Here is a 13104-nt window from a genome sequence, read left to right on the forward strand (position 1 = left end):
ATTTTTCAAAAGCAGTATGCAAATTACAAGGAAATTATTTCTGTAATTGTTGCTGTGCAGACTGGTTTAAATAAAGAGGCTTTTCTGCTCTTACAGCAATAACAGCCAGTCTGTGGGAATAGTAAGGTTAAGTTTAATTTCCCTTTTTCACATACACAAGTTGTTATTTTGATATTCTTGATAGTTTTCAGCTTGTAAATATATTTTTAAAAATAAGAAGAATGATCAAAGAGATTAAGTGTTATCATGTCATTTCCAGTTCCCTCATTTCAAGCTTTTCTGCATGAACTGAAAGGTATAATTGTCCTCTGCCTGTAAAGACAGCTGGTATGTACATGCAAATGAGGGTCACCATAATTTCCATAAGAGACAGAACTACTGTTGCATTGGACATTGGTCCCTTCACAATAACAGTCTAAAGTGCTGGTGGGAAAAAAACAATAAAACAAAAATTAATAAGTAAATCAAAACCTTTTGAGGAAATGTGAAGAAGTCTGTTTTCTGGAAAACAGGTCTCTAAAAACTAATTCCATGTTCTTGAACTTTGCCACATCAAATTTATTTCCACTGTAGCACCACCATAAAGAAGAAAGTCTAATTACTGATGATGCAATTTAAAGCTTTGCTCTCTGAGTTGTTTATAAGCTGTCAAATGTTGATAGCAAAAAAATGTTTTTTATATGCTATAAATCTGAAAGTAGTGATCACTTCAAATTATAAAACTTTAGATAGAGATGTCTGAAATTAAATGTAAGAAAACAGGTGGAAGGGATTTAAAACACAAAAAAAAGATTCAGTTCGCTTCAGAGGGGGCTGGTCCCCTTCAGAGGGGCTGGCTTTTTTTGTGTTAAAAACTTGAATTCTAATTTTCAAGATTGAAATTGGGGATTTCTGTTCAAGACTACTGAAGAATGAAAGTATTCTTGTAATTTGAATCTGGAAAATATTGTTAATGATTTACTTGTATATTTCAAACTCCCGGAGTTGGCTGCTGTGCAAAAAAGCCACTAATTTTAATTTCTGTTTCCAGACAGGTTAATTCACCAGTATTACTGTGATGTCAAGCAGAGTAGAATGTCCACAAAGAAAGCAACTATGAATGCAAATGATTACATGTTATATAATTCTTAAAAATCTACAGTATAAAACAAGATAGTCTTTTTATGCAAAACAGTTGTGAGTAGCTTAACTGTTTTCTTACATGTGATTTTTACATCATGTCATTGGTCCCTTCATAAATCATACTATTTTGTTTAGTTTTCATAAAAGTACAAAAAAATTCTCACTGCATTTTTTTTGCAAATAGCTCAGTACGTATGTGGTTACTGTGCTCATGCATCTAGAACAGACTTCCATTCAAACCAAACCTGATTAAAGATTCAACTGTTTTAATCTTGTAACAGAGACTTGTAGGGCATATTCTCTGTATTCTCTTAGTTCTACAGTTTTCTTAAGTGAAAAATAAATGGAATATGTTGCTGAGTTTCTGTTGCTCTGTATACATACCTCCTATGCACAGAGGCCTGCTCTATTTGTGAATACATTACCTTTATATAGAAACTTCAGATAGGGGGAAGAGAAAGGGGGAAAAAAAAACCCTAAAAGCGCAGGAAAATATAACCATCTATTCACACTATTTCATTTGTAAACTCTATATTCCTATGCCTTTGTGAGAGGATGCAAGCTCGCTAACAGGCAAGGTAAAAGACTGCTTTCCTGAGTTAGTCACCTCATGTAGCCTGAGCAGCAGCCTGCCACAGCTACCAAATTGTACTACCCACAGTTTCCCTTCTCTTCTCCATTTTATGCTGCCTTTTCAAGTCATTGACATTTTTTTCTCCTCTTCTTCTCCCCCTCTGAAGGGGAAATTGGTTCCTTTCTGTAGTGCTGTCCATCTGTGCTTGCATGGCTTTTTCCTTTTTGTACTAAGCAAATCCTCATCGCTGCCTCAGTTTAATATCAGGTGCAGCTCTCAAATATTTACAGTACATCAGAACAGCGCCTAGCACAAGAAAACCCCAAACAGGATCCCAGTTACAGAAAGCTTTGCATCTGAAAGATTTATTTATGCAGAGAGCTGGTCTGCCTACAACAGTGCAGCTCTTAGCATTTTTCAACAGAAATAATTTAAGGCATCCAGCCTTTTCCTACAGGATTTAGACAAAGGAGAAAAGCAGAAAGAAAAACTTCAAAGAGTTATGCACTTCCTTTACTGGCAGTACTGCCAGGCTGACACTGAATAGAGAAACTATTCTCATTAATGAAATGTGACTGTGTTTGTAAGGTCAGGCCTTTGATTATAAAACTGTCAGCACAAGTAAAGACAATAGTACATGCAAAGGACTGAATTCAAGTATTTTAAATATCTTTTCAAAGACTCTCTGGAAAAAAAAAAAACCTTAATACATGTCACTCACCTGAAAAGACATTGGGAAATGTCTCTGTAGAAGCCTGCACCCCTGAGGACTTTCTTGAATGAGTCAAAGGCACTCTTTCCGTTTGAAATTTCTCTCTAAACCCCTTGTGCTCCAAGTAGCCTGCAGAGCCCACCTTCTGCGTTATCTCGCATTTGTGATTAGATACCTCCTCTGTCCAGTCTGCGGAACGACTAAATAAACCTGCCAAACTAGCAGACCTCTGCTTCTTGGTTGAGACTTTTTCTTTTTTGTGAAAGGACTCCTGCCTCCTTGTAAAAAGTGGGCTCTGAGATGGGGAGGGAGATGGTGAATGGTTGGGAGAACTCAGTTGCCTAGTTGTGGTTTTGATGTAACAAGGATTAATTAGATAGGGCTTAAAGCATCGGGAACCAAGCATTGGACTGCCTGCTGTCCCCTCGGAGGACAAAATGCCATTTTTCATTTCTGTGGATAAACCATTATGCAGGTCCTCTTGACTGGCTGACAGAGTGTGTTTCCCCTCCTGAGTCTCAGCAGCATGATCATGGCCTGCATCTGAAATACCATCCTCTGTTACTGAGTCCTGTAAATCAACAGCCTGCACTTCAGCAATTTTAGTCTCAGCATCTGCTACCGAGGTTGGAAAAGGTCGTGTGGAGCTGTGTGTCTGAGACCCGTTTTCTGCCACAGTTCTATTTAAATCACCTTGTTGCTCACTAGCTACAGCATCAACTCCAGCAACGAGCTGTTTCTGTTCCTCAATCAATAGCTTACGTTCTTGCGTTTCAAACAAGCCGTTACCAGGAGAGCCTGTGCCATTTACCGCTTCTTTCAGTTCACGTTCAGTTGCACAGGAGACAGGAATGTTTTCCGCAATTTCAGATATCGCTGGAAAATCCCCCTCAGTGTCTGGGCTCCTCTCTTTGTTACTGGTAGTTGCTGAAAGAAACCGTTCAAAATCTAAGGGGGCTGCTTGCGAATTAGCCATGTGTCGGCCCATTGTTTTGGTGACGAGGTCCTCAGTTCCAATGTTAATTGCCCCCTGCTGCTGCTGCTGCAGTCTAATAGCTTGCTGGATATCAGAAAGCAAATCCTCTTGTTCTGTGGCTGAATGGAAACTGTATATATCCGTATCAGAGCCAGAGCTGGTCCTTTGTCCATCCTGTGTCTCCGCAGCAGCTGGGACAGTTTCATTTCTGATTTCAAAATGTTCCACATCTGTGTCTGAGAGACCCCCTTCATCTGCAGAGATGCTTATATCTGGAGTTTTGGTTACAATTGAATGAGTACTGTCCACCTCTCCAGCCGGCAAGGCCTGGCTTTCCAAAACATCCTCCCGTGAACTACTATTCCCATCTTTAGCCTTGGACAGATTTTTTCTGATCCTCAGATTTGAAAACACCGAAGCCCTCGAGTCCGACTTACCCTTCTTCTTACCAGATTCACTTCCTTTTGCATGCTTCCCCAGTCCCCTTCTGCTTCCCGATACCTTCTTTGTGCCATCTGTATCCTTGGGCCCAGAGGCATCCTCTCCTCCTTCATGCACATCACCTGTATTTTTCTTTAGCTTCCCATCTTGATTCCCCATGATTTTTCGCAGTGCAACACCTTCGGCAATCAAGCCATGCTCCTGGATTTCATTCCTTTGGCCTGCCGGTAAGATCCCCTCTAGCGATCCAGGTTTGTTTTCAAGCAGTGGTGATGCAAGTGAAGAAAATGCTTGCTGTGCCTCTCTCCCATCTGCTAGAGCTGCCTTTTTGCATAATGTGCTGCTTGCGCTGGGCTCTGCTGGGACATGCTCAGTACAGCACTGAGAGCTGCAGACAGCTCCTTCCAATGGCTGCTGCTCACTGATCCGCCTGCTCTCCGGGCTTCTGCTGCACTCTTGTTTCTTTAGGAAGGATTCTGTGAAAAGTGTTTCCTTTATAAAAGTCACTTCTTTTTCCACGGTTTTTATTGCCTGCATTGCAAGCTCAGATCGTCACCAAATCATTTATAATTTCAGGACTTGAACGTTCAAGTTCCTGGAGGGAAACAGAAAAAAAAAAAAAGTTAAAACAAGGTACTTTAATTACTCTACAATTGTTTAAATGAATAAACTAATAACCTTGGAAAGAGACATATTATTATTATTTAATAGTTTATAAGGTGCTTAAGCATATGCTACTTTGACAGATTACACAGTACCTCTAGTGATTTACATGTTTACTTTTTAAAGGCCACCAAAACATGATACATAGTTTTAAAAGGAGAGTCACTCTGAAAGTAGATGGAAGAAAGATAATAAACAAAACATTTTTTCCACGGTTTTAAAAAGTTGCACTTAAAATTAAATGCATTATGGTAATTACACTATAAAAAGCCTCCCACAATTTGTATTCTGAGAAGGTAGATATACTATTATTCCCAGGAGAATCAACTCATCAATATTAAAACACACTACCATTGTTTTCCCTGATAAGAACATCTGGCATGAAACAAGGCAAAACAAACAAGAAAAACAGCACTATTCAAATGCTACTAAGGAAAAAAGGATACGGTAAAGCATTCCTCTATTTCACCCTATATATTTAATAATTGATTTAAACACTGCCACTTGCTAATGATTTTGGAAGCTTGTGCAACAGTTGTAATCAGTTGCTTCTCCATTTTTGGTTTAGATGTATAAGCATCCATATTTCATAAATACATTTCCTGAACTTCCAGACAGGTACTCCCTTCCACCTTTAAAATTTAGATTTAAAATTACTGGAATAGAAACAAAAGGGTATAAGAATGCCAAATTGCTAAGTTGGATCAGTTCAGCAGTTCAATATCTCGGTTCAACACCAGCCAAGAAGTAATTAGATAGATTTCCATTCATGATTTATCATCTCTAAACTGTCTGGTCTATTAGGTTCAGTTTCTGTGAGAGACTTGACATATTCCTCACACCTCTAAGCTTCTTTATTAACAATTTCTCTTTCACCAGACATTGCTTAAAACAATACATCATTCCAGGGAAATGCATCCTATTGGTTTATGTAACTCTTAGTTTTGGTATCATTCTCTTCCTACCAGAGGTTTCACTTGCTTTCCTCTGCCTTAATACACGTTAAAGAAGAAAAAGAGAGTATCATTCACACTTTAAAAACTATGCAGGCCCCCCCCCCCCCCCCCCCCCCCCCCCAGTTTTTCTTCAAGGGATGCCAAATACCTTTACAAATCTGGACTATGGTCATTATTAAACAATTACTGTTAATTCAGCTTGGAAAGAATAGCACTGTCAATAATACATGCAAGTAAATTATTGTGAACTATCATAATTTTTTCCTTGTGCTTCTTGGTCACTTACTGCTCTGATGAGCCTGTGGCTCAGGCACCAGAAGCCTGTCTACAAGAACTAAAGTGTTGTAAGTCGGTCAGATAACTTTGTACACTCACTGTTTCTGTTTCTGTTTATTTTTTTGTTTGTTTGTTTTAGTTTTCACTTACCTAATGAAATGATTATTTTTTTTTTTCATTTTTAGCACTCAGCATTCATAAATGTACTAGCTCTTGCTAGTATAGCAAAACCTGCAAGAGTATGTTAAGTGATTTTGCTTTTTGACTCCATTCCTGCTTTTGATTTCTGTTATACTACTTAGTTTCTAATTTGTTGCAGTATTTTACCTTTTACAGCATTATTACATACTTGCAAAAGGCTTCTGAAAGCTCAAGTAATTTCAGTCCATCTGAAGATACACAGTAAGAATTACTCAAGGCACAGTTTGAGGGAACCATAGTAGAATACTACCTTGATTGGTATTTTCACTGACTAGAACTGACAAGGATCTAACCCTTGATTACAACTGGAGTACTTGTAGCTTCTAACCCCATTTAAAGGCTCTTCTCCCACTAAAATCTGCCAGCAATTAACAGTGCAGCAGTAATATATAGATACTGCAGACTGAATGCGTAAGGGAAATGTAGAATTAGTGCGAAGTTCTGAAACATTCTCTTTCCTTTCTTCTCTGTAAACTTGCATTACAAACTCAACACACTTCCATTACAACTAATGATAATCCACCAGCAGTAATTACACTGCAAATTATGCTGCAAAAATCAAGCCATCGACAAAACTAGGGTTATAATACAGTCAAGTTAAAGACTGATTTTCATTTTTTAATTAGAAACTAGAAACTTATAATGGTTTAAATCATGTATCTGCACTATTTTGTAGACATCCTGATAAGTTCTTCAAAAAAACACGTAAACGTATAGCCATAGATATTACCTGAATTTAAATATATTACACTAAAAATTATTCAGTTTTTTCAATCTGTGGCTGTCATCCTAAAAGCAAAAGAACTATAAGGAAAAAAAAAACAACCCCCAACATTTTCTATCTAGTCCTTCTGAATGTGGTATCCTAACCAAGCAGGGATTCTGACTAGGATTTCTGGTCTATGTGGGGAAAGAGCATCACCAAAATAGGCATACTTATGCGAACAGAGGTATGCATGTTAACATCAAAGAATTTGCTCTCGTTATTCCACATAATGCACATAAAATATGTTAAAAAAAAAAAAAGGGAGGGTGGGGGCAGAACATAAATTACCCCAAAATGGCAGTGATAGATACAATTCTCAATCAGCATTTGTGGGAAGTACAAAAGGTTAACATTAGCCAAACATAAACCCAAATGTTAATACTTTGGAGTTTGTTTATTCTCAGGAGTCTTTTAGCTTCTGAACAAAAACATGTTATTACAAGTCAGCAAGAAACCAGAACATTTTGGCATCAGTATAAGCCACATTTTAAAAGCTAAGAATGTATTCAATATTCTACACCAAAAAAGAGACTTTCAACAGAAAGTAAATGGGAAAAAGAGGGAGTTTTAGGTGTTCAAGAAGGATAATTCATTTTTAAGAGTATCTATAGCTTGTTCTTAGCTTGCTATAAATTGTCAACAAACAACTAAAGCTGGTCCATGAGCCTGCCTGCCTGCCTGCCTACTTCATTCAATATTTGCCAGTGGTCAGTCAAAAATTCAAGGGGCGAGATCACATGCATAGGACTGAGGTCATCCTCACCTCTCATTCTCCTCCAAAGCTCAGGAGACACGAATGGCAACACATAAAGGAGATTCAAAACTTACAGCTCAAGATGCATTGTCCTTGTGCTCCTAGAGACTTCCATATAAACACACTCCTGTTAGAAAAGTAAGCCCCTGTTACAAAATTGTGATTATTTTCAACAAGGCAGTTACCATTTGCTGCAGCCTCTCTGGAAACATGGCCAGATCCCGCCAGCACTGCCTGCCTGCCCACCTGCCCTGCTGGGAGGGGAATGGCTGCTGGCAGCACCGATTGCCCACACCTGGGTGCAGGCTCGGCCTCCTGGAGCACAGCCAAGGCAGAGCAATTCCCCCCGGGCGGGGCTGCGGCTGTGGTAGGAACGTTCCCCCCCAGATTCCTCACAAAAAGGCTGGGAGACCAGTTGACATTGTGGTATTTTGGGCCTGTCACAAATATGGGCTGCCTAGGGGGAGAGAGGGGCACCCAGGGGAGCCTGCCCTGAGGAGACACAGCTTTCTTGGGGTGGACGAGTTTTCACTGTGATTTATTTACTATGATATTTCATTCTGCTCTCAGTAGTAGTCATCGAGCAAGTCCCTATAGAGTGAAGATAATAATGCCCCATTACTGCCTCTGACAGGCACAGCGCTGCCGCGGGCCATGCCTGCTGGGGGATGAGTCTTTGGGGCAAGGTTAGGCTTCACCAGCATGATCCCAGGGAAGGGTTTAAACCACGGGAGTGCTGGCAACACACAAAGTACCCAAAACAGCACCCTGGCAGTAACGCTGTGGCTAGCAGCACAGAAGCACCGTCACCACTGTGCAGTAAAGATGCAGCGGGCGAAGCAAATGCGCCCCCAGGATGAGCCTCGCCACAGGCCCTGCACGTACCCCCATACCACCCTGCATGGACGTGCGCTCACGGCCAGCTCTTCCAGGAACCCAAAGCAGCTGGCCAGGCTACATATATGTGTATACGTGGGCTCTGTGCTCCTCTTCCCTGCTGGGGACACTCAGTAGCCAAGGTATGGGGAGACTGCTGCAGCCCAGGGCAGGTGCTCTCCTGGGGGTAAGCCACAACATGGCGGCCCAGGGTGGAGGCCTGCTGGAGGAGGCTCAACCTCATTCTCCAAGGCCGCAGGCAAGGCCTGGGCTGCCAGGAGCAGGCCCTCTGCCTCGCCTCCACACAGAGGAGGGCTGAGGGAGAGGTGGCAGCAGTGTGAGAGTTGCAACAGGGCCCAGGTGCCATGGCAGTGCTCTGGGAGCTGGGCTCTGCTCCCCCCAGCACTGTGGCTCCTCTGGCCTCCCTTCACCCCACTCCCTCAGCGGACAGGGCTACTGCTTGGAGAGGGAGAGTAGGGAGAGCCCAGGGGATCCTCACCTCTGCCATACACACTCTGCAGAAATTTATTGTTTAATTAGTGGCTCAATGTACACAGGTTTGGGTTGGAGATAAAGGCACATAGATTAACAGAATTGTTTTGAAGTACTCTGGTGTCACATTACTGATTGGGATATGGTAATGCAGATGGTATGAAGAAAGGTTTGTTCAAGCAGACCAGACTATTCCCAGCCATCTGTATGTTACTAAAACTTTAGTTTTCGTAAGAAAACAGAGGGCTCATTCTCATTCAGTCCAGTGCCGGAGCCAGGTCCCTGTTCCTGCTGTTCTGTGGCAGCGGGAAGCCTCCCTCAGCTGCCACTCTGAGCGTGCTGGAAAAGTTATCTCCCCAGAAGGTATCAACTACCATTAAATACTCCCTTATACTGCCAAAGCCGTGCTCTGAGCAGTTGAAAATCACTTCTTGCCCCCACAGCCCCCATCTCTTTCAGCTGTAGGGAGAATTGTCTTTTATGACTTGACAAGCTCTAGCAGACTCGCTTCCCCTCTCCAGCTGGCAAGGGTCAAGTCAGGAGATCAGAAAATGTAATGTGGATTAGGAGACCGTCCTGGCTAGGGATGAAGTTGGTCCTGACATTGCCTCATTTAGTTCCTAGTAGATATGAGATTCTGCTTTTTGTTTTAATACTTGTCTGAGCAGTATGAAATCATGCCTCATGCATTGTATGTATATTAAGTTGAGGTGATCCAGCTAATGAGAAACCTGTTTTACCTACTGAAAGGTTTCTTTTATAAGGAGCTTGAACCTAGCAAGCAATGATCCTAGGCGAGTGTTTAGCTTCCCTAGGAGCTTTTAAGTGCATGAGAAAATGATGACTGGGATTTTCAAATGCCTGCTACATAGTGCTGAACTTTCTCCCGCATAATGTCTAGCCAGTGAGAACTAACATTTAAAATTAACATATCTGAAGAAGCAGGGTCTCCAGCAATGCAATGTTTGCTAACTGCTATGCTGGAGAATGCCCACTGGTTAGGAGCCAAAATCTTTGTGAAGTGTTTAACCACCTGGATTTCTCACCTAAATGCAATAATACATTTACACATTGTGAAATAGAGCTTTTTTGCTTAAAAATATGATCAGCTCAACATAGCAAAACCCATACACATTCCAATAAGCCATTTTATTGTTTTCCCCTAACATTTTCATATTCTTAGTGCTGCTTTATTGTAAAATATACTTTTCAGTTTAAAAGCTATACAGAATCTTTCATAGTTACTTATATAGGAGGAGTTGGCTGAGCAGCTGCACACAAAACCCTGCCAGCATTCCAGAGATGTATGCATTGCAGGTCAGGGTCAGGTCACAGAAACAGTCTCTGAAAATCCAGGCCTCTGCAGATACTGCAGGCAGGGACTCCTGTATTTGGAGCACAAGACGCTACACTAGTATTCTAAGCAAACCCGAGCAATAGGGAAGCATGAAGGTCTGTTTTATTCCCTATCACAGACTGAAAAGAGGTATCTTGTGGCACAGCTCCCACTTTTCCTTGCATAAAGTTCATTTCAGACAAATTTTATTTCAAATGCAGATAACCAGCAGTTGTTTGGTAATATATGCTAAGCAAATTCAATGCAACACAGTGTAGGCTGCATCATGAAAAAAAAAAATTAGCAAAATATCTGCTGACCAGGCTATGAAAGAAGCACAAAGAAGACAGTTTTTACCATTTAAACCACTGTAAAGTACAGTCAAAAATCAGAATAAGAGTCTAAGTTATAAATTTTATTTTCTAAGGCAGTGAAATTTGTGCAATAAGAGTGTTTCTTCAGACCTCATAATAGCTTTTGAACACAGCAGGAAACGTCAGCCAAGCTTTCAAGATGAAGATCATTAAACCTCTGCAAAATGCACACACATACAGAATCAGTATTTGGGTAGAGGGGGTGAAAGATAAGCAGAACTGACTATGTCAGTCAGTCAAACAGGATTCACATAGTTTAGGAATACCTAACACAAGCAAGCATTTCATGGGGGAAAATGAGAGAAGAGATTTATTGTACTAGAGAATAGAGAAAGGACCAAAGAATACAAATCTGTAGGAAACTGGGCCTCCTCATTTTCATTCCTTAGAGAAGAACATATTCTGTTAAATCAAGCAGAAAATTACGTATTGTCTTTTTGGTTTTCTTGGACAGCTCCCAGAGTACTTAATGACAGGGTGGACCTTCTTGCCTGCAGAGAGCCCAAAGTGCCATGAAACAATGGCAGATTTTTGAGCCTAGTCCTTTTCTGTAGGAGACAAGGGATTAACTTAAGTACTTAGGGCTCTAATTTTATCTTTTCTACTGCAGCAAGTATCTACTAGTCTGAAGGAAAAGTTGACAAAGATCAAGTTTTTCCTAAGATTCTTCTCAGTTTTTGAAGATCTTAACCAGTGAAATGGTTTGTTTTTAAAAATATGTGGAGAGGAAAAAAAAATCATCATTTTTTACCCTTTTCCTTTAGGCAGCAATTTCTGTTCTATTGCAGACATTCACACCCATGTGGATGTGCAAAGTTTGGGCCAAATAAAAAAGCAAGCTATTGATCAGCTTTCAGTTCTTTTTAAAACAGCAAGCATCCTCCTATCAGTTGCCATAAATATGTTCCCCCTGGAGAGATCAACCCTGGGGCAAGCTCACTTTGTAAACCACCTGTGGAAGTTTACAAAATGGGATGGTTTTGAAGATAAGCCAATATTTTTGTACAAATTTGTTGCATTGTCTTAAATACATTTAGTAATTAGAATGCATTTTTTTTATAGTATTTCCATAATCAGATTTGGGATTAAACAAATCCAACCTGGCAAGATAGGGAAGACTATCTCTTTCCTAGCCTTTGGTTTATTTCAGTATAGAACATTAGCAAGGTGAACACTACTTATACTAATGAACAAATGTGAATGCCCTCATCTGTTTAAGAGTTCATAGGATGAAGGCCTTTGTAGCTGGAGTGAATAAAGTGTTCTGAAACTAAAATTATAAACCAGCCCCCAATGCAGAGAAAGACAAGCACTAAGATGCCAGAAAAGAAAGGAACTCTGAGGAAACCAAAGGAAAGCTGAAGTAGTATGTACCACTTAAACAATATTAGTGTCTCATGGTTTTACTTCCTCTTACTGTTGTCACATGATGATCAGCAAGAACCATCCATACGGGCGTTCATAACTGCTGTCTTCAGATTTCTGCCTTTATTTATCTCCACATTACAGCTCAAACTGAAATTGCTGTAGCAATTACAACAATTCAAGTTCATGCCTTAAGTAGAGATCAGGGGAAGCTAATGCAGCGAATAATCTGGATAGATGCAGTCTCTAGCATATATACTGCTAAGACCTGCTGATGCACAGGGAATAGTATTCTCCACTTGAAGGAGTGGTTGGTTGAGTTGTGGCCCCTCTTTAGTAAAATCCTTATCTTGTCTATACATATGAAGCCTTAGCTGGCCCAATACTTTTGGTTTAGGGCTTTATATATTTTCATAATAGGGGAAAGAGAGATGAGGAAAGTGAGAGGAATTTATGAAACCCAATTCAAGGCCTTGAGATCTATTCTTTCTGAGCTTCTTATCTAGAAAAAAGGCTAGCTGTAGAACTATTTAGCTCACCTAAGTTTAATTTCCTGAATGGAATAATTTCTACAGAATACTAGTTCTTTCCACTAAGTTTCCATACAAAGGACATGAGCAGATCAGCTTTATGAATAACCCTCAAAGTACCCCAGAACTGGATGTTGTTATTGGTGCAATTAATTTGATCTGTATTAAAGTATTTTTTCATTTGCCTGTTCTGTTAACTTTGCAGTGTAGTAAAGCAGCTGGCTTGGGGAACAGCAAGAGTTAATCAGCCACAGCACCACAGGACATCGTCTGGGCTACAAATCCGCCTAAATACAGTACTTGTTAATGTCCAAGCAGTCCTGGCTACCTGAGTAGGCCTAACTAGCTCAGGTAGGACTTACCTACACTAAAACAGGTGCAACTATGTACAGTGGGCTCAATCCATAACTTATGTTTTATGTCCTTGGCTAGGCCTTAGCATGAGGGACCCAAAGCCTAATTAGCACAGTGAATTCCTGCTGGTTTTGTAGTTAAAATGTCTTTCCTTTTGTCAGCTGAATAGTTATCATAATAAGCTGAGTTCTGGTGCTGATTGTCTTTATAAAGCAAATACATTGAAGATGAACAGCTGGCAATCTATTCGACTAGACTAAGACAAAAGAATCATGGTGCAGCTGAATAACCCAGATGCCCAGATAAAGGTCAGGAAATTCAATTAGGAGGATGATG

General features: G+C 40.5%; 1 protein-coding gene across 1 annotated transcript in view; it reads right to left on the reverse strand.

Moving 5' to 3' along the window:
- Window positions 1–7753, reverse strand: part of FMN2 (formin 2) — a 163099-nt gene extending 155346 nt beyond the window's left edge. The window contains exons 1-2 of the mRNA XM_087775399.1: window positions 7627–7753; window positions 2418–4420 (exon numbers count right to left, since the gene is read on the reverse strand). Of these exons, the coding sequence (XP_087631525.1) occupies window positions 2418–4362 (1945 nt within the window). The 5' untranslated portion in view covers window positions 4363–4420; window positions 7627–7753. The remainder of the gene's footprint in view (window positions 1–2417; window positions 4421–7626) is intronic.
- Window positions 7754–13104: the final 5351 nt, after the last annotated feature.

Source organism: Nipponia nippon, unplaced genomic scaffold (assembly GCF_047370975.1).
Source record: "Nipponia nippon isolate SJK-2023a ecotype South Korea unplaced genomic scaffold, ASM4737097v1 scaffold_4, whole genome shotgun sequence".
NCBI lineage: Eukaryota > Metazoa > Chordata > Aves > Pelecaniformes > Threskiornithidae > Nipponia > Nipponia nippon.